General features: G+C 46.3%; 1 protein-coding gene across 1 annotated transcript; it reads right to left on the bottom strand.

Annotated features, from left to right (window-relative positions):
* Positions 1-7,606: 7,606 nt before the first annotated feature.
* On the bottom strand, positions 7,607-21,552 carry LOC142370463 (GTPase IMAP family member 7-like). The gene is made up of 2 exons (XM_075453042.1): positions 21,420-21,552; positions 7,607-8,304 (listed from the first exon to the last, which is right to left on the bottom strand). The coding sequence occupies exons 1-2, from the start codon at positions 21,550-21,552 to the stop codon at positions 7,607-7,609; spliced, it is 831 nt and encodes a 276-aa protein (XP_075309157.1).
* Between the last annotated feature and the right edge of the window lie 257 nt (positions 21,553-21,809).

The following is a 21,809-nucleotide window of genomic DNA, read 5'->3' as shown; positions in this document are numbered from 1 at the left end:
AGAAAGCGCTCCATTTTCTCGCTAGAGTGTTTCTCTGTCTTAATGTTGTTCTTCAGCCTTTGATGTGTCACGCTCCTTTATATTTTTAAAATAATTGTTTTTAGTATAGAATTTCCCTCTGTATTATGAAATGAGTGCATACAAAGTACTGATATAGTAAATTAAAAAAATATTGTTTTTGTGTAGTTGTATATTGCAATAATGATATATGGCTGTCAAAATCCCACGGCACACCGTTTGGGAACCACTGAGCTAGCTAACATGTGCTGTACTGTTGTTAGCTAGCTAACGTGTACTGTACTGTCGTTAGCTAGCTAACCTGTACTGTACTGTCGTTAGCTAGCTAACGTGTACTGTACTGTCGTTAGCTAGCTAACCTGTACTGTACTGTCGTTTGCTAGCTAACCTGTACTGTACTGTCGTTTGCTAGCTAACCTGTACTGTACTGTCGTTAGCTAGCTAACCTGTACTGTACTGTCGTTAGCTAGCTAACCTGTACTGTACTGTCGTTAGCTAGCTAACCTGTACTGTACTGTCGTTTGCTAGCTAACCTGTACTGTACTGTCGTTTGCTAGCTAACCTGTACTGTACTGTCGTTAGCTAGCTAACCTGTACTGTACTGTCGTTTGCTAGCTAACCTGTACTGTACTGTCGTTAGCTAGCTAAGCGTCACTGTTGTTAGCTAGCTACGTGTGTGTGTGTGTGTGTGTGTGTGTGTGTGTGTGTGTGTGTGTGTGTGCGCGCACGTGCTAGTGCACGTGGAATGAAGGTTTTGACATGCATCATCTTGCAGTTTTTCATTTTGAGAATGGTAAATCATATCCAGTAACACTAACAAATACGAGAATCTTTCCTAAAACAGGCTTTCCTAATTATCGTCCATTTGTTTGAAAGATTTTTTTTTTTCTGTCTTAATTCTTAACGTCATACTAATGTAAAAATGTTTGTTGTACCAGAATGAATCATATTTATCTAACCTCATTAATTGGTCATGTTTGGCAGCTGGCCATGTAAAATATGTAGAATAAATGTAAAATACATGTAAAATAAACATTTTCTCTCCTCTTTCTTTCCTTATTCATTTTCAGCTGTTGGGAGTTTAATGAGAACCCCATCCCTGACAGACTCATCAACTGGCCCATCATCGTACCTGAAAGAAAACGTCAAATACGAAAAGATTGGTGAATGCACAAATTCTCTTAAATCACTGGTACGGACGATTTAAGAACAAATCTGTGCGTACGAACGCTTCTTGCATGAGGCCCATTCTTTGTCCCCTAGTGGTGTACAGCCCACATGGAAACATCAACAAAAATAAAGTATGACTTTTTCTAATGACGGGGTCTCTTTAGGAAAAGTCATCAAATTTCAAGGTGGAAAAAGATAGTTGAAGGTATTTTTTCTACAGCTAAACATGGTAGTGGCTCACTTTTGACCCGCGAGACAACGGGAGGGTTATTTGTTTCTGTCTCAGAAATGAAAATGAATGAAAATAAGAAAGAATTTGCATTCACTTTTTCCAATTTTCTGAAGGGTTTGATGAACCTGCATCACTGCAAAAAATATTCAGACTTTTCGTCCCTGGTTTTGTTTCTTAGGCAGCTTTATTAAATAGATCCACGCAGATTTGTTATAAAAATGTAATAGTGTAGTTTTATTGCTAATGCAGTCCAGTAAAAGAACTCCTCATTCATATGTGCTGAATATGCTGCTACCTTTGCTCCCTGGCAGAAATAAGAGGAACTCAAGGGAAAGATCTGACCATCCCCTGCAGTGCTCCTACTTACCTGAACAATCCCTCCCTCCAGTGGACCTTCTCCAACGGCGAGGAGTTTTCCCGCATCATCCCCTACGACAGCCGGTCGGGGCGCAGCATCTCCACGCCGCCATGGGACAACCACATGGAGCTGGACAACTTCAGGGTCCCGTTTGGAGACGGCGCCCTACGACTGATGGACCCCAAACACTTGGAGCACACGGGCAGCTACACCTGCGAGTTCTCCGTGCCGTACAGCTCACACACCGAACGCAGTGAAGTGACCATCCACGGTCCTGAAGGTGAGGTCATGAACCCAACAACGCAAACATGTTGAAGGATTCGCTCTGTTTTTACTGCTGTGGTGTCCAGAGTCCCCTTTTGTCAGCCGCACATGTGAAACTATGATCTGAGTGGCTGCTGCTGATCCCATAAACACTTTGAGAGGTCAGGAAAACCCTGTGTTTGAGACTGATCTGAACAAATTTTAACCCCAGCTATCAGTAGAACATTTGAGAACTTTCACAGCGCCCAGATTCAGACTCCGTCCCTCTTCAGTTGTTGCACACTGGAAAAAAATCAAAGTCTTAATATTTGTCTCATTTCTAGTCAAAATATCTCATTACACTTAATATAAGACACAACTGCCTAACAAGTGCTATTTCAGCCAGATATAGGGACTGGTTTGAAGACAATACATCTGGAATATCTTGTTAAATGAAAAAGTCTTGAAAACAAATAGTTTTGAGTCACATTTCATATGAAACAAGCTTTTTTTTTTTACATTTGAAGAGGTTTTTAAGCTCATTTCAAGATCACTTTTATCTCAAAAGTCTTAAATTTCACATCTTATTTCAAGAAATCTTCACAAGCCGATTTTCACTAGTTCCATTGGCAGATTTATTTTGCTTATTTCAAGCAAAAACGTCTTTTATTTGCTGTTTTTTAACTTATTTTTGGAGGGGCATTTTTTCCAGTGTATGAGGAGCTTCATTTTCTTTGAGATTCTCAGCAGATTCAAAGGACAGAAAACCTTTGGGATTACGCTTTTCTTGCATCACAATAACAATCAGAAAATTCTCTGCATGATTGAACTCTTGTTGGACTGCTATAGAATCTCTAAATTACAGATACGTATTTAAGAAAGTACAAAGGGAAACCCAGAAGTGGATCTCGTCTGTTTGAAGGATTTGAAGTGATTACGGTTATTATAAACCTCTGCTGAAGCAGTCTTTAGGAACACCAACTCTCAGTACTGCAGGCAGCAAACAATTCAAATGGACATTTGTAGACTGAGAGACTTTACACTGATTTCATGTAATATTTTAGAGTTTAACATTTTTCTTTAGATTATGACAGGAGTATATAATAAAAGCTTCAATGCTCAGCTCTTTCCATGGGTTTTTTCTTAATAATCCAAATCGTTCTGGACTGAGCTGCCGAGTAGAATAGTTGAAAGTCTGGTGAGATTTAGCCCTGCTTCTGGGGATGTTTATGCTACAACAGAAATATACCTTTGGATGGAGAGTGCATTTTTTCTTAGAAGTCTGTGTGTGTGTGTGTTTGTTACCTTTTGCAGATCAGCAAAGAGCATCAGAGGAAAGCTCTTATTGGTGGGTCATCGGTCTGGTGGCTGCACTGCTGGTTCTACCTCTGGCAGGAATGCTGACCTACCTAAAGCTGAGAGGTAAAAGATGTTGAGAGAAAAGATTTTCAATTGCACAGTTGCAACATACATGTATAAGTCACACTGTTTGTTTCTGGTCCCCCTTGTTTTCTGGCTGATTTCTACTTAAGGCTGGCATTTAATGAAAAGGTTCAATCACAATCTCAATCTCTCTCCATCTGCAGGAAGAACCTCGAAGCCCAGAAACGACCCAGAAGAGGTGACGGAGCTGAACCTGGTCAAAGGTTGGTCATCAAAACTAAACATCACATGCGCTGATAAAAACAGACACTAGATGGAGCCAGAGGTTCACTTCCGCTAGCTCCTGATAAACTGTTTACAAGCCCAACCGTTGAAAACAGAGAAAACAAATAACAGAAAGGCTTTTATCATATGACTGTTGAATTATAGTTTGTTTAAACTGCACTGGAAAAAATGCCCCTCCAAAAATAAGTAAAAAAACCAACAAATACAAGACGTTTTTGCTTGAAATAAGCAAAAAAATCTGCAAATGGAACTAGTGAAAATCGGCTTGTAAAGATTTCTTGAAATAAGATGTGATATTTGGGACTTTTGGGATAAAAAGTGATCTTGAAATTAGCTTAAAAACCTCTTCAAATGTCAAAAAAAGCTTGTTTTATTTATTTTTATTGACATTTTACGCAGCATCCCAATCTTTTTGGAATGGGGTTGTTAAAAGGTCTTATTTCATTCATTTTCCTGTTGAACTTTATGGCCTCTGTGTCTCATCCTCTAATGCTAAACATGTTCGCCGTGTTTCAGATGCAGCAGCAGGACAGTAACCTGCACGAGAGCACATGTTCGGCCGTCTGCAGCACCGATGGACGCTCATTCCTTCTCACTGGCACTCGATCACACTGAGCACTATCAGGCACAACAACCTGAAACACCTTAACTAACAAGGCACTAACAAAACACACTTATGAGGAACTGCAAGTTTCTGAGAAACAGAAAAGTCTCATTAGGATTTTATTTTATTTTTTTCGTAAAAGGATCACAGCTTTGCCTTAAAATGACTGATTTCAGAATGGGCATTCTTTGGATTTTGGAGGAAACCCAGAGGAGCGGCTGTATTTCAGACTCGTCACGCTAACACTGGAACGCAAACTCACAAAGTATAAATGGCTCTCAACATCTTCATGAGGGGTTTCTGAACCCCGACAGTGCCTCTGATCATCTGTAGGTATTTCAGAAACTCTCTGGGGAATATTTCCTTGTAAAGATCCCAGCGGATGAATCTACATTTCACAGGGACGAACCAGCGCTGGAATTCTCCTGCAAAATCAGTTTCTGGCCTTAAAAGGTTGCTGCTCTTCTAAAAAAAAAAAAACAGAGATGAACTGCCTGAAATAAATCATGTTCCTGCTCAAAATGTGGTGGATGACTTTAAGGACTGGTAATATAGGACAGTCATAAAGCCAAATTGATCTGCATTTATGTTTAATGCTGTATATTTGAGCCAACAGGAAGTGGTGAGTAACACATCCTTCGAGGTGGATTAGTCAGTACTAGTCTGTCTGTTTTCCCTGATTTTTCTCCTCCCAATGGTGAATCTTTTCAACATGTAAAAACCTCTTTGGCTCGCTCTTAAAATTGTCTGTAGTTTCCAGGGAGAGACGCAACAAGTTGCACCATAAAGCCTATAACAAGGAGTTGGTGTGGTTATTGTTACCAATGCTTGAAAACTGGTTGTTGTTGTTTTTTTCTCTCAATGTCAAGAAGCTTTGCATGGACATCACTACTGTGTGTCCTTGAATACGACACCAAGGATAGTTTAGGTAAGAGTGACTTCCTGTACTGTCCACCATTAACATAAAGTAACTTTTCCAGGATTTTCCATGAGGTCAAACGTTGCCTGGGCATTTATTCCTGGATCATAAAGATAATTTGGTCAGTAAATCATTGTTTGATGTGGAGAGCTTATTGTTTTATAAGACAAAGCACAGAATTTCTACTCATCTGGGCAGCCTGTTTCATGATGTCAAGTGTCATAATTAAATAAATGCTATTAAAAACGACTAAGAATCCAACTTACTGAGTCTTTTTCTGTGAACTTTCAGTCTGTAGGTGATTGCTCTCTTTAGCTAATGTTTAAACTTCACTGTGGGAGCTGTTACAAATATAAGGACTGATATATTAGGACTATTAGAAATGAAGTTTGAATTCATTTAGATCGGCCAGTGTTAGCTGCAACATGCTCCAGCACCATAGTAACCCTGAATTTGATCAAGTGTGTGGGAAGATGGACAGATGAGAGAGTTTGTTGTTTATACTGATCACTTTCAAATGTGCAGCGGCAACTTTGCATTATATTACATATATTACAAAATATTACATTATTGTTTATAAAGAATGTTTATGAAATAGTTGTTTGCCGATATTAAATTGTAAACATCAAAACAATAAACCGTTTGCGACACAAAAATCTTATTAATTCAATTGTACTTCAAGATGATGTCATACCTTTGGCACTTTTAGGTTAAGATTGTTTGTATTTGTTTTATGATAGTTTGCTTGTGTTATTACGATTATTATTATTATTTAATAATAATCAGATTAATAATGGAGATGCTTTTCTAAATAACAAAATCACCTGCTGAGATTTTTTCTGCCTTTTTCATGTCAATGTTTTGTTAGCCAGTAGATGGCAGCAGTGGCTTTGATATTTCAATAATAAGGGTTTCCAAACAGAACTAACAAAAGCCACAGAAAGGTTTGATTCCCAGCTTGGACCTTTCTGTGTGGAGTTTGCATGTTCTCCCCGTGTAAGCGTGGGTTCTCTGGCTTCCTGGGAGTGAGTGTGAGTGTGACCCTGGACTGGCAACCAGATCTTTTTTTTGAGTGTGTAGATGATATTGTGAAAGACAATAATACATAAAACAATTAAATTTATGAGAGATCTTTTTTAAATAATGCTCTTAAGATTTAATTCAAAATATATTATAAATAAATACCCATAAAGTAAAGCATAACTGTGTTTATGTCAAAGTTCTCTAAACAAAACAGTTAATTGATTCATGATGTTCAACTGGTTTCTCTGATGAACAAGTGCAATGATGTGTCTTATTGCAAATAAAGAAAATGAAGTAGGAGAGCTGAATATTCACTCACATTTATTTAGTTTAAAGGTAAAGAACAAGCAGGTAAATCAGACATGACTTTAATAATCACAGAATCATGAGTACAACAAAATAAACATGTTTCTCAGCTAAAACAACCAAATCAGTTTAATCCCACTGTGCTGTGTATATGTGCATGCAAGTGCGTTCATAAAATACTCTCTGTAGTTTATCATGCAATATTTAAAAAAACGTATTTTATCTTATTGATCTTTAAAAGGTCTTTTAAATTGAAGGATTTTTAAATGCAATGCTAAGCACAAATCTTCTCCTTTAAGAAGGTTGGATGAAGCTCAGTAATGTGAGGTGGATAAATCACTATGGAGGAGACACTTCTGGTCGCTTCCTTCCCGGTGAAAGTTTGTGACGTCTGCCACAGCATTCGCTAACTTTTTAAAAAAAGGATCATTATTTAAATTGCTCAGAGCCAACGTATTAAAAAGGCTGCTAGCTTAGACATCACTTGCATCTACATATTATACACGTGTAGTTTTACAGTTACTCTTATTGCTGAATGGATGATAAAATTACAACATATGGGAAAAGAAAGACAGTTAGATCAAATCTAATTGCTTTTGTGACTTTGTCAGTTCAATTTAATAACAAGAAACATTAATAGTAAATACTTTTCTATCACCATCATCATGTATTAATTTGTAAGGAATACATTCTATCAATAAGTCATTTTCTACACCACAAAGCTAAATCCTAACATATTGAATACCACGATTATAAAATACGAGAAACCGCCATGATTATTGGCTTCTTATCAAATTAACATTATATCTACCAGAACTAAACTATGTTTTATTATCAGCATATCACACTCTCAGTATAATAGAAACCACATATTTCCCCCATAACAATCAACAGCTCAAGGTTTCCTCAATTTTGACTAATAAATTATTTAAAGCAATGCTGTACTCCCCCTCTGTCTACACAGTGTGTTCTAACTTTGCCGAACCTCCTCTGTTTGCTTACAAAGGTAGCAAACAAAATCTTTCTAGGTCTTGATTATGAGTCTAGACAATCCACCATGGTCATTTATTCTCTTGCAAGAATCAAATGAAAAAGTAAGATGCGTTGGATCAGAGCCATCATGAATTCTTCATCCATGTCACCTCGCCCCATTTTCTGAGCTAACTCTACCTCTTTATACATTGCATCTGTGTAATGTGTCCCCCCGTTTGCTGCCAGCACGTTGTCGACCATCTCCAGAAGTTGTGTTACCTGTTTTCTGTCCTTGCTCATGTTGTCAAAGACTAGGAACCTTCCGCCACAACGTTGGATAACTCGTTGAAGCCCCGGGTCACCTTCACGTACATATTCCTGTATGGTCATGGCTCCAAGATCACCACCACGGGTAAACAGCACAATCATGAACTGGTTGGCTTTTGGAGCAAACAGCTCCTGTAGTGCTTCCACAGAGTTCTTCTCTTCTTTGGTGAATCGGCCAATTTGGATCACCAGCAGGAAGACATGTGGACCAGGACAGGAGACTTTGACACATTTCACTATTTCTCTTTTTATGAAATCTTCCGTTTTGGAAGTGTCCAGGATCCCTGGCGTGTCAACCACACTAACTGCTCTGTTACCCCAGAGAGCGACTCCTTTTTCACAGGCTTCTGTCACTGAACTTGCAGCGGGACTAGATTTGAATTTCGTTTCTCCAAGAATGGTGTTTCCAACTGCACTTTTGCCCACAGCAGTTTTTCCAATCATCACAATTCTCAAATCAAGAGCTGCAAGACAATTGACAAACTCAGTTTAAATTCTCTTACAGTGTGACTTGGTTGTTGTATAAATACCTGACTGAATGTTAGTTCATTATTTTAAAATGCAAATGACTTGTACAGATGGGGGGGAAATCTTACCTTACTTAATTCAATTGTAAAGAAGAGAAGAAGAGACTACATTTCCCATCATGCCTGTGTGTGGCAGAGGAAAAGCCGAAGGAGGTGAAGCAGCGGCGGCAGCGGCAGCAGCAGCAGCAGCAGCAGCAGCAGCCCCAGCGAGGACTTCCCAGCCAGCCGGGGCAGAGCTGTTGTGTGTGAATGAACAAGGCAGTTTGAAGCCTTTTCCCGCTCTGCTGGCGCAACCGTGAGTCAGAGGGGCGCGAGCTCAGAGGGACATAAATAGAGCGAGCGGCTGGCGAAGACCCTGCCGCACGCGCGGGGGCGTGTCCCTTCGCGGGATGTAGCGTAATGTGCCGAGACTTCGTCTCGGCAAATCGCTACATTCCGCTCCGAATCTCTTTCTCTTTCTCTCTCCCCCGCTCTTTTTTTTCTCCTCTCCTCTCTTCCTCCCCCTCTCCTCTCCCTCCCTCTCCCTCTCCCTCCAAGCTCAAACAGCTGGTGTTTCTCAACGCTCTTTGAGTGGCTTAATACAGTCAGTTCTTCCTCTCGAGTGGTTGACATGTTTTTTATCCTTCAGAGTTTCATACTTTCATTAATAGCGCCGTATTGGATCACTGTATGGTGCCCCCCCCCCCCCCCTTTTCTTTTGGTGATGAAGCTGCTTTGATACTGTTTCGTGTTGTGGTGGCTGTTGGTATTTCTAACTGTTGAACTGATCTGAAGTTGTTTTTGTGGAAGTGGTGCTATTTTGTGATCATTGAACTGGTTGTAATAAAACTTTGATTTATAAAGCATTGTCATGCAGCATTTTTACTCATCATAAGGGCTTAACAATGTCAATAATGAAACAAAACGTTATAAAATGAGGTTTAAGCTATTAATTAATTGATCATGTAAATATATATGGGACCGGTTAGGGTTAGGGTTAAGGCTGGGGTTAAGGCTGGGGTTAGGGTTAGGGTTAGGGTTAGAGTTAGGGTTAGAGTTAGAGTTAGGGTTAGGGTTAAGGCTGGGGTTAGGGTTAGAGTTAGGGGCCTGCCAGGTGAGTGTTTAAACTTGCAAACTATGCAACAAGCTTTTTATGTATTAACATTATATTTCGATTTACATGACATTATTTGAAATTTGAAATTTCAAATTGAGTTTGAACTTGTTTTGACTGAAGGAATTCCTTTTATAGCAAAAATCCGTATTTCGTCTTAACTCCGCAAAAGAAGGCTATTCCTGTGTTTCTTTCTCCAAAAAGGTCATTTAAAGGGCTTTATGCGTGGAACCTACTTCGAATGGATACATATGAAGGACAAAGGAGTTTGAACTTGTTTTGACTGAAGGAATTCCTTTTATAGCAAAAATCCGTATTTCGTCTTAACTCCGCAAAAGAAGGCTATTCCTGTGTTTCTTTCTCCAAAAAGGTCATTTAAAGGGCTTTATGCGTGGAACCTACTTCGAATGGATACATATGAAGGACAAAGGAGTTTGAACTTGTTTTGACTGAAGGAATTCCTTTTATAGCAAAAATCCGTATTTCGTCTTAACTCCGCAAAAGAAGGCTATTCCTGTGTTTCTTTCTCCACAAAAGGTCATTTAAAGGGCTTTATGCGTGGAACCTACTTCGAATGGATACATATGAAGGACAAAGGAGTTTGAACTTGTTTTGACTGAAGGAATTCCTTTTATAGCAAAAATCCGTATTTCGTCTTAACTCCGCAAAAGAAGGCTATTCCTGTGTTTCTTTCTCCAAAAAGGTCATTTAAAGGGCTTTATGCGTGGAACCTACTTCGAATGGATACATATGAAGGACAAAGGAGTTTGAACTTGTTTTGACTGAAGGAATTCCTTTTATAGCAAAAATCCGTATTTCGTCTTAACTCCGCAAAAGAAGGCTATTCCTGTGTTTCTTTCTCCACAAAAGGTCATTTAAAGGGCTTTATGCGTGGAACCTACTTCGAATGGATACATATGAAGGACAAAGGAGTTTGAACTTGTTTTGACTGAAGGAATTCCTTTTATAGCAAAAATCCGTATTTCGTCTTAACTCCGCAAAAGAAGGCTATTCCTGTGTTTCTTTCTCCAAAAAGGTCATTTAAAGGGCTTTATGCGTGGAACCTACTTCGAATGGATACATATGAAGGACAAAGGAGTTTGAACTTGTTTTGACTGAAGGAATTCCTTTTATAGCAAAAATCCGTATTTCGTCTTAACTCCGCAAAAGAAGGCTATTCCTGTGTTTCTTTCTCCAAAAGGGTCATTTAAAGGGCTTTATGCGTGGAACCTACTTCGAAAGGATACATATGAAGGACAAAGGAGTTTGAACTACAGAAGAGACGTGTCTAAGTGTGCGTTTGTGTGTGTGCACGTGCGTATGCATGTGTGTGTTTGTGCATGTTTGCGTGTGCATGTGTAGTGGTGTGTGTTTGTGCGTAAACGTACGTGCATGTGCATGTGTACATGTGCACGTGCACACACATGTGACAGACTCCTCCCCCTGAGACAGACTCCTCCCCCTAAGACAGAGACTCCTCCCCTAAAACAGAGACTCCTCCCCTTGATACAGAGACTCCACCCCCTTATACATAGACTCCTCCCCCTGATACAGAGACCCCTCCCCCTAAAACAGAGACTCCTCCCCCTGATACAGAGACCCCTCCTCCTAAAACAGAGACTCCTCCCCTGATACAGAGACCCCTCCCCCTAAAACAGAGACTCCTCCCCCTAAGACAGAGACTCCACCCCCTGATACAGAGACTCCTCCCCCTTATACATAGACTCCTCCCCTAAGACAGACACTCCACCCCTTGATACATAGACTCCACCCCCTAAGACAAAGACTCCTCCCCCTAAAACAGAGACTCCACCCCTGATACAGAGACTCCACCCCTTGATACTGAGACTCCTCCCCCTTATACATAGACTCCTCCCCCTAAAACAGAGACTCCTCCCCTAAGACAAAGACTCCTCCCCCTAAAACAGAGACTCCTCCCCCTAAGACAGAGACTCCACCCCTTGATACATAGACTCCACCCCCTAAGACAGAGACTCCTCCCCCTGATACATAGACTCCTCCCCCTGATACAGAGACTCCTCCCCCTTATACATAGACTCCTCCCCCTGATACAGAGACTCCTCCCCCTAAGACAGAGACTCCACCCCTTGATACATAGACTCCTCCCCTAAGACAGAGACTCCTCCCCCTGATAGAGAGACTCCACCCCATGACAGAGACTCCTCCCCCTAAAACAGAGACTCCTCCCCCTAAGACAGAGACTCCACCCCTTGATACATAGACTCCACCCCCTAAAACAGAGACTCCTCCCCTAAGACAGAGACTCCTCCCCCTGATACAGAGACTCCTCCCCTAAAACAGAGACTCCTCCCCCTGATACAGAGACTCCTCCCCTTGATACAGAGACTCCTCCCCCTAAAACAGAGACTCCTCCCCTAAGACAGAGACTCCACCCCTTGATACATAGACTCCTCCTCCTAAAACAGAGACTCCTCCCCCTGATACATAGACTCCTCCCCCTAAGACAGAGACTCCACCCCTTGATACAGAGACTCCTCCCCCTTATACATAGACTCCTCCCCCTGATACAGAGACCCCTCCCCCTAAAACAGAGACTCCTCCCCTAAGACAGAGACTCCACCCCTTGATACATAGACTCCTCCCCCTAAGACAGAGACTCCTCCTCCTGATACATAGACTCCTCCCCCTTATACATAGACTCCTCCCCCTAAAACAGAGACTCCTCCCCCTTATACATAGACTCCTCCCCTGATACATAGACTCCTCCCCCTGATACAGAGACTCCTCCCCCTAAGACAGAGACTCCACCCCTTGATACATAGACTCCTCCCCTAAGACAGAGACTCCTCCCCCTAAGACAGAGACTCCACCCCTTGATACATAGACTCCTCCTCCTGATACATAGACTCCTCCCCCTGATACAGAGACTCCTCCCCTTGATACAGAGACTCCTCCCCCTGATACAGAGACTCCTCCCCCTAAAACAGAGACTCCTCCCCCTGATACAGAGACTCCTCCCCTTGATACAGAGACTCCTCCCCCTAAAACAGAGACTCCTCCCCTAGACAGAGACTCCTCCCCCTAAAACAGAGACTCCTCCCCTTGATACAGAGACTCCTCCCCCTAAAACAGAGACTCCTCCCCTAGACAGAGACTCCTCCCCCTAAAACAGAGACTCCTCCCCTTGATACAGAGACTCCTCCCCCTGATAGAGAGACTCCACCCCATGACAGAGACTCCTCCCCCTAAAACAGAGACTCCTCCCCCTAAGACAGAGACTCCACCCCTTGATACATACTCCCTAGGAAGAGACTCCTCCCCCTAAGACTCCTCCCCCAAGAAAGAGACTCCACCCCTAAGACAGAGACTCCTCCCCCCTGATACAGAGACTCCTCCCCCTGACAAAGAGACTCCTCCCCCTAATACAGAGACTCCTCCCCCAAGAAAGAGACTCCTCCCCAAAGACTCTTCCCCCTGACAAAGAGACTCCTCCCCTAAGACAGAGACTCCTCCCCCTAATACAGAGACTCCTCCCCTTGATACAGAGACTCCTCCTTCCTTAGGCATAGACTCCTCGTGTATGTGTGAACGTGCTAGTGCATGTGTGTGCACGTGGTAGTGCATGTGTGTTTTTGCACGTGCTTGTGCACGTGTGTGTGTGCACGTGCGTGTGCATGTTTGTGTGTGCACGTGCCAGTGCGCGTGTGTTTGTGCACGTGCGTATGTGTGTGCTCGTGCATTTGTGTGTGTGCACGTGCTAGTGCACGTGTGTGTGTGCATGTGTGTGCACGTGGTAGTGCACGTGCGTGTGCATGTGTGTGCACATGCTAGTGCACGTCTGTGCATGTGCGTGTGCACGTGTGTGTGCATGTGTGTGTGTGCACGTGCGCGTGTGTGTGCACGTGCTAGTGTACGTGTGTGCATGTGCGTATGTGTATGCGTGTGCATCTATGTGCACGTGCTAGTATACGTGTGTGTGCACGTGCTTGTGTATTTGTGTGTGTGCACGTGTGTGTGCACGTGTGTGCACATGTGTGTGTGTGCACGTGCCAGTGCGCGTGTGTTTGTGCAAGTGCGTATGTGTGTGCTAGTGCATTTGTGTGTGTGCACGTGCTAGTGCACGTGTGTGTGTGTGCGTGTGCATGTGTGTGTGCACGTGGTAGTGCACGTGCGTGTGCATGTTTTTGCACATGCTAGTGCACGTCTGTGCATGTGCGTGTGCACGTGTGTGTGTGCATGTGTGTGTGTGCACGTGCGCGTGTGTGTGCACGTGCTAGTGTACGTGTGTGTGTGCACGTGTGTGTGTGCACGTGCGTGTGCACGTGTGCATGTGTGTGTGCACGTGCTAGTGCACGTGCGTGTGCATGTGTGTGCACGTGCGTGTGCATTTGTGTGGACGTGCTAGTGCACGTGCGTGTTCATGTGTGTGCGTGTGCATGTGTGTGCACGTGCTAGTGCACGTGTGTTTGTGTGCGTGCGTCTGTGTGTGCACGTGTGTTTGTGCATGTGCGTGTGTGTGTACGTGCTAGTGCATTTGTGTGTGTGCACGTGCTAGTGCATGTGTGTTTGTGCACGTGCGTGTGCACGTGTGTGTGCACGTGCGTGCAAGTGCGTGTGCATGTGTGTAAGCACGTTCGTGTGCACGTGCGTGTGCATGTGTTTTGACGTGCTAGTGCACGTGCGTGTTCATGTGTGTGCGTGTGCATGTGTGTGTGCACGTGCTAGTGCACGTGTGTTTGTGTGCGTGTGTGTGTGTGCTTGTGCATGTGTGTGCACGTGGTAGTGCACGAGCGTGTGCACGTCTGTATTGTGCGTGTGCATGTGTGTGTGTGTGTGCATTTGTGTGTGTGCACGTGCATGTGTGTGTGCACGTGCTAGTGCACGTGTGTTTGTGTGCGTGTGCATGTGTGTGTGTGTGCATGTGCATGTGTGTGCACGTGGTAGTGCACGAGCGTGTGCATGTGTGTGTGCACATGCTAGTGCACGTCTGTGCTTGTGAGTGTGCACGTGTGTGTGTGCATTTGTGTGTGTGCACATGCTAGTGTACGTGTGTGTGCACGTGTGTGTGCACGTGCGTGTGCATGTGTGTGTGTGCACGTGCCAGTGCACGTGTGTTTGTGCACGTGCGTATGTGTGTGCTAGTGCATGTGTGTGTGTGCACGTGCGCGTGTGTGTGCACGTGCTAGTGTACGTGTGTGTGCACGTGCTTGTGCATTTGTGTGTGCACGTGCTAGTGCACGTGTGTTTGTGTGCGTGTGCATGTGTTTGTGTGTGCATGTGCATGTGTGTGCACGTGGTAGTGCACGAGCGTGTGCATGTGTGTGTGCACATGCTAGTGCACGTCTGTGCTTGTGCGTGTGCACGTGTGTGTGTGCATTTGTGTGTGTGCACATGCTAGTGTACGTGTGTGTGCACGTGTGTGTGCACGTGCGTGTGCATGTGTGTGTGTGCACGTGCCAGTGCACGTGTGTTTGTGCACGTGCGTATGTGTGTGCTAGTGCATTTGTGTGTGTGCACGTGCTAGTGCATGTGTGTGTGTGCACGTGCGCGTGTGTGTGCACGTGCTAGTGTACGTGTGTGTGCACGTGCTTGTGCATTTGTGTGTGCACGTGCTAGTGCACGTGTGTTTGTGTGCGTGTGTGTGTGTGTGTGCTTGTGCATGTGTGTGCACGTGGTAGTGCACGAGCGTGTGCACGTCTGTATTGTGCGTGTGCATGTGTGTGTGTGTGTGTGCATTTGTGTGTGTGCACGTGCATGTGTGTGTGCACGTGCTAGTGCACGTGTGTTTGTGTGCGTGTGCATGTGTGTGTGTGTGCATGTGCATGTGTGTGCACGTGGTAGTGCACGAGCGTGTGCATGTGTGTGTGCACATGCTAGTGCACGTCTGTGCTTGTGCGTGTGCACGTGTGTGTGTGCATTTGTGTGTGTGCACATGCTAGTGTACGTGTGTGTGCACGTGTGTGTGCACGTGCGTGTGCATGTGTGTGTGTGCACGTGCCAGTGCACGTGTGTTTGTGCACGTGCGTATGTGTGTGCTAGTGCATTTGTGTGTGTGCACGTGCTAGTGCATGTGTGTGTGTGCACGTGCGCGTGTGTGTGCACGTGCTAGTGTACGTGTGTGTGCACGTGCTTGTGCATTTGTGTGTGCACGTGCTAGTGCACGTGTGTTTGTGTGCGTGTGCATGTGTGTGTGTGTGCATGTGCATGTGTGTGCACGTGGTAGTGCACGAGCGTGTGCATGTGTGTGTGCACATGCTAGTGCACGTCTGTGCTTGTGCGTGTGCACGTGTGTGTGTGCATTTGTGTGTGTGCACATGCTAGTGTACGTGTGTGTGCACGTGCGTGTGCATGTGTGTGGACGTGCTAGTGCACGTGCGTGTTCATGTGTGTGCGTGTGCATGTGTGTGTGCACGTGCGTGTGCACGTGTGTGCACGTGCGTGCAAGTGCTAATGCATGTGTGTAAGCACGTTCGTGTGCACGTGCTAATGCATGTGTGTGTGCACGTGCGTGTGCATGTGTGTGTACGTGCTAGTGCACGTGCGTGTTCATGTGTGTGCGTGTGCATGTTTGTGTGTGTGTGCACGTGGTAGTGCACGAGCGTGTGCATATGTGTGTGCACATGCTAGTGCACGTCTGTGCTTGTGCGTGTGCATGTGTGTGTGCGTGTGCATGTGTGTGTGTGCACGTGCTAGTGCACGTGCGTGTGCATGTGTGTGCACGTGCGTGTGCATGTGTGTGGACGTGCTAGTGCACGTGCGTGTTCATGTGTGTGCGTGTGCATGTGTGTGTGCACGTGCGTGTGCACGTGTGTGCACGTGCGTGCAAGTGCTAATGCATGTGTGTAAGCACGTTCGTGTGCACGTGCTAATGCATGTGTGTGTGCACGTGCGTGTGCATGTGTGTGTACGTGCTAGTGCACGTGCGTGTTCATGTGTGTGTGTGTGTGTGTGTAGACGTGGTAGTGCACGAGCGTGTGCATATGTGTGTGCACATGCTAGTGCACGTCTGTGCTTGTGCGTGTGCATGTGTGTGTGTGTGTGCATGTGTGTGTGTGCACGTGCGCGTGTGTGTGTGTGCATGTGTGTGGACGTGCTAGTGCACGTGGGTGTTCATGTGTGTGCGTGTGCATGTGTGTGTGCACGTGCTAGTGCACGTGTGTTTGTGTGCGTGCGTCTGTGTGTGCACGTGCTAGTGCACGTGTGTTTGTGCACGTGCGTGTGTGTGTACGTGCTAGTGCATTTGTGTGTGTGCACGTGCTAGTGCATGTGTGTTTGTGCACGTGCGTGTGCACGTGTGTGTGCACTTGCGTGCAAGTGCGTGTGCATGTGTGTGGACGTGCTAGTGCACGTGCGTGTTCATGTGTGTGCGTGTGCATGTGTGTGTGCACGTGCTAGTGCACGTGTGTTTGTGTGCGTGTGCATGTGTGTGTGTGCATGTGCATGTGTGTGCACGTGGTAGTGCACGAGCATGTGCATGTGTTTGTGCACATGCTAGTGCACGTCTGTGCTTGTGCGTGTGCATGTGTGTGTGTGCACGTGCGCGTGTGTGTGCACGTGCTAGTGTACGTGTGTGTGTGCACGTGCGTGTGCATGTGTGTGCACGTGCTAGTGCACGTGCGTGTTCATGTGTTTGCGTGTGCATGTGTGTGTGCACGTGCTAGTGCACGTGTGTTTGTGTGCGTGTGCATGTGTTTGTGTGCATGTGCATGTGTGTGCACGTGGTAGTGCACGAGCGTGTGCATGTGTGTGTGCACGTGCTAGTGCACGTCTGTGCTTGTGCTTGTGCACGTGTGTGTGCACGTGCTCTTGTGTGTGCACGTGCTAGTTTACGTGTGTGTGTGCACGTGTTTGCGCGCGTGCATGTGTGTGTGCGCGTGCGTGTGCATGTGTGTGTGCACGTGTGTGTGCACGTGCGTGCAAGTGCGTGTGCATGTGTGTAAGCACGTTTGTGTGCACGTGCTAGTTCATGTTTGTGTGCACGTGCGTGTGTGTTTAAACGTGCACGTGTTTTTGTGCACGTGTTTGTGCGTGTGCATTTGTGTGCACGTGCTAGTGCACGTGTGTGTGCACGTGCTAGTGCAATTGTGTTTGTGCACGTGCGTATGTGTGTGTGCATGTGTGTTTGTGCGTGTGCATGTGTGCGTGCACGTGCGTGTGCATGTGTCTGAGCACGTTTGTGTGTGTGCAAGTGCGTGTGCATGTGTGTAAGCACGTTCGTGTGTACGTGCTAGTGCATTTGTGTGTGTGCACGTGCTAGTGCATGTGTGTTTGTGCACGTGCGTGTGCACGTGTGTGTGCACGTGCGTGCAAGTGCGTGTGCATGTGTGTAAGCACGTTCGTGTGCACGTGCTAGTGCACGTGTGTGTGCACGTGCTAGTGCAATTGTGTTTGTGCACGTGCGTATGTGTGTGTGCATGTGTGTTTGTGCGTGTGCATGTGTGTGTGCACGTGCGTGTGCATGTGTCTGAGCACGTTTGTGTGCAAGTGCGTGTGCATGTGTGTAAGCACGTTCGTGTGTACGTGCTAGTGCATTTGTGTGTGTGCACGTGCTAGTGCATGTGTGTTTGTGCACGTGCGTGTGCACGTGTGTGTGCACGTGCGTGCAAGTGTGTGTGCATGTGTGTAAGCACGTTCGTGTGCACGTGCTAGTGCATGTGTGTGTGCACGTGCGTGTGCATGTGTGTGCACGTGCGTGTGCACGTACGTGTGCATGTGTGTGTGCACGTGCTAGTGCACGTGTGTTTGTGTGCGTGTGCATGTGTGTGTGTGTGCATGTGCATGTGTGTGCACGTGGTAGTGCACGAGCGTGTGCATGTGTGTGTGCACATGCTAGTGCACGTCTGTGCTTGTGCGTGTGCATGTGTGTGTGTGCACGTGCGTGTGCACGTGCTAGTGTACGTGTGTGTGCACGTGTGCGCGCGCGTGCGTGTGCATGTGTGTGTGCACATGCGTGTGCATGTGTGTGCGCGTGCGTGTGCATGTGTGTGCACGTGCGTGTGCATGTGTGTGGACGTGCTAGTGCACGTGCGTGTTCATATGTTTGCGTGTGCATGTGTGTGCACGTGCTAGTGCACGTGTGTTTGTGTGCGTGCGTCTGTGTGTGCACGTGCTAGTGCACGTGTGTTTGTGCACGTGCGTGTGTGTGTACGTGCTAGTGCATTTGTTTGTGTGCACGTGTGTGTGCACGTGCGTGCAAGTGCGTGTGCATGTGTGTTTGTGCACGTGCGTGTGCACGTGCGTGTGCACGTGTGTGTGCACGTGCGTGCAATTGCGTGTGCATGTGTGTAAGCACGTTCGTGTGCACGTGCTAGTGCATGTGTGTGGACGTGCTAGTGCACGTGCGTGTTCATGTGTGTGCGTGTGCATGTGTGTGTGCACGTGCTAGTGCACGTGTGTTTGTGTGCGTGTGCGTGTGCATGTGCATGTGCATGTGTGTGCACGTGGTAGTGCACGAGCGTGTGCATGTGTGTGTGCACATGCTAGTGCACGTCTGTGCATGTGCGTGTGCACGTGTGTAAGCACGTTCGTTTGTACGTGCTAGTGCATTTGTGTGTGCACGTGCTAGTGCATGTGTGTTTGTGCACGTGCTTGTGCACGTGTGTGTGCACGTGCGTGCAAGTGTGTGTGCATGTGTGTAAGCACGTTCGTGTGCACGTGCTAGTGCATGTGTGTGTGCACGTGCGTGTGCACGTGTGTGTGCACGTGCGTGCAAGTGTGTGTGCATGTGTGTAAGCACGTTCGTGTGCACGTGCTAGTGCATGTGTGTGTGCACGTGCGTGTGCATGTGTGTGCACGTGCGTGTGCACGTGCGTGTGCATGTGTGTGTGCACATGCTAGTGCACGTCTGTGCTTGTGCGTGTGCATGTGTGTGTGTGCACGTGCGTGTGCACGTGCTAGTGTACGTGTGTGTGTGAACGTGTGCGCGCGCGCGTGTGCATGTGTGTGTGCACATGCGTGTGCATGTGTGTGCGCGTGCGTGTGCATGTGTGTGCACGTGCGTGTGCAAGTGTGTGGACGTGCTAGTGCACGTGCGTGTTCATATGTGTGCGTGTGCATGTGTGTGCACGTGCTAGTGCACGTGTGTTTGTGTGCGTGCGTCTGTGTGTGCACGTGCTAGTGCACGTGTGTTTGTCTACGTGTGTGTGTGTGTACGTGCTAGTGCATTTGTTTGTGTGCACGTGCGTGTGCACGTGTGTGTGCACGTGCTTGCAAGTGCGTGTGCATGTGTGTTTGTGCACGTGCGTGTGCACGTGTGTGTGCACGTGCGTGCAATTGCGTGTGCATGTGTGTAAGCACGTTCGTGTGCACGTGCTAGTGCATGTGTGTGTGCACGTGCGTGTGCATGTGTGTGCACGTGCGTGTGCATGTGTGTGGACGTGCTAGTGCACGTGCGTGTTCATGTGTGTGCGTGTGCATGTGTGTGTGCACGTGCTAGTGCACGTGTGTTTGTGTGCGTGTGCATGTGCATGTGCATGTGTGTGCACGTGGTAGTGCACGAGCGTGTGCATGTGTGTGTGCACATGCTAGTGCACGTCTGTGCATGTGCGTGTGCACGTGTGTGTGTGTGTGCATGTGTGTGTGTGCACGTGCGCGTGTGTGTGCACGTGCTAGTGTACGTGTGTGTGTGCACGTGTGTGTGTGCACGTGTGTGCACGTGTGTGCGCGCGTGCGTGTGCACGTGTGTGCGCGCGTGCGTGTGCATGTGTGTGTGCACGTGCGTGTGCATGTGTGTGCACGTGCTAGTTCATGTTTGTGTGCACGTACGTGTGCATGTGTGTATGAACGTGCACGTGTTTTTGTGCACGTGCTAGTGCATTTGTGTTTGTGCACGTGCATATGTGTGCACGTGTGTGTGCATGTGCGTGTGCACGTGTGTGTGCAAATATCTGTAAATGTGCATAATTATTTTCTAATGCCAAAAAAATGTGACAAAGACAATTATATTACTCGTGAAATGTTTATTTACGAAATATTTATTTTTTAAAAATTGAAACTTGATCAAATTAGGCTTCATCAAAGCAACAACACACTCATATAAACCAGACAGGTTACAAAATCAAATATTATGCAAAGGAAACTCAGAACGCATAAATTCAGCACAGAGAACTGCCAATGCAATGAAGCTGCACTGCCCATGAACTATAAATGATAAAAGTAACATTTCAGTAATCAGCATTGAAACGTGCTATTGTAAATATTTTTGCCTACTTCCAATTAGTGAGATACATGTGCCTGTCGGGGCGCGCAGGTTTCTTTAATCCTCGGTGGCACTGAGGACAGGGCCACTCGCAAGTCCTGTTCAACCGAGAGCCGCGACCTCCTGTTGTTCTTCATGTGAACTGGAGAGGAGAACGCCAACTCACACAGGCAGGTAGTGGGGAAAAGAAGCAGTTGCTCAATGGCGTGGTTGGACAAGCTCCGATGCAGAAGCCAACCAAAACTGATCCAGAGGGAGCTCACTACATTTGAGTTTCAGTGTGCGGTCCACACGGAGCTCTGCGCACTCCTCTCTCTCTCTTTCATAGTGAGCTTTTCTGTTGAGGATTCCTGGTTGAATGGGTCTCGGATCCAATCATGGTCCTCGATGTCAGCCACACGTGGAAAATAGCGCTCAAACCTGTCTTTTAAGGTCTTAAGGTGTTCGGCACATACAGCGCGCTCCATAGCTGCCTGTGGCGCAGCTGATGCCAGCGGGAACATCTCCATGGAGCCCTGTCCCAAAGAATCATTTTGCCCATAAACCCCCCCACAGAATCTTGTCTGTGGATGATAAAATATTTTCATTCCTGCCCTGAAGCTTGACGTTCAACTCGTTCAGATGTCCAAATATGTCCGCAAGGTGAGCCAGCCTGGCGCACCGCCTCTCATCCGCGAGCTTGTCCTTATGTGGGACAGCGTGTTCAGGTGAACATTCAAAATGCTCTTCCCGAAGTTCATAAAGACGGGATAGGAGTTTCCCTCGTGACAGCCAGCGCACCTCTGTGTGGAGGATCAGGCTTTGGGGGCCGGCTCCCATCTCGGCGCACAGCTGGGAGAAGAGGCGAGATTTCAGTGTAATTCACCCGCCTCTGCACAGCCTGATTCAGCACCTCGGTCAACTCCGGGGGCATGGCTTTTGCAACTAATGCCTCTCGGTGCAAAATGCAGTGGTTTGTCACAATATGTGGATTTTGTGCTTTCACCTGAGCAATAAATCCTTTCACTCTCCCCGTCATGCCTGCCGCACCATCTGCGCAAAGACTGACGCACATATTCCAGCTCAGATTGTTCTCTTCTAAATACTTATTGGTAACCCTGAATATTTCTTCTCCCGTTGTATGGCTTTCCATTTCTTTCCAGAAAAAAAAAGTCTCTTTGATAGAGTCAC

The sequence above is a fragment of the Odontesthes bonariensis genome, chromosome 20 (genome assembly GCF_027942865.1).
Source record: "Odontesthes bonariensis isolate fOdoBon6 chromosome 20, fOdoBon6.hap1, whole genome shotgun sequence".
Taxonomy (NCBI): Eukaryota; Metazoa; Chordata; class Actinopteri; order Atheriniformes; family Atherinopsidae; genus Odontesthes; species Odontesthes bonariensis.
The sequence above is the reverse complement of the archived record's forward strand: the minus strand, read 5'-3'. Positions and strand labels throughout refer to the sequence as shown.

What these genes read in the sequence shown, in the direction of transcription:
- LOC142370463 (XM_075453042.1), bottom strand. Translation starts at nt 21,552, where the DNA reads ATGCCCCCGGAGTTGACCGAGGTGCTGAATCAGGCTGTGCAGAGGCGG. An exon ending in GCCTGATCCTCCACACAGAG is followed by an intron (nt 8,305 to 21,419) that starts GTGCGCTGGCTG and finishes ATTGTCTTGCAG; the next exon opens with CTCTTGATTTGAGAATTGTG.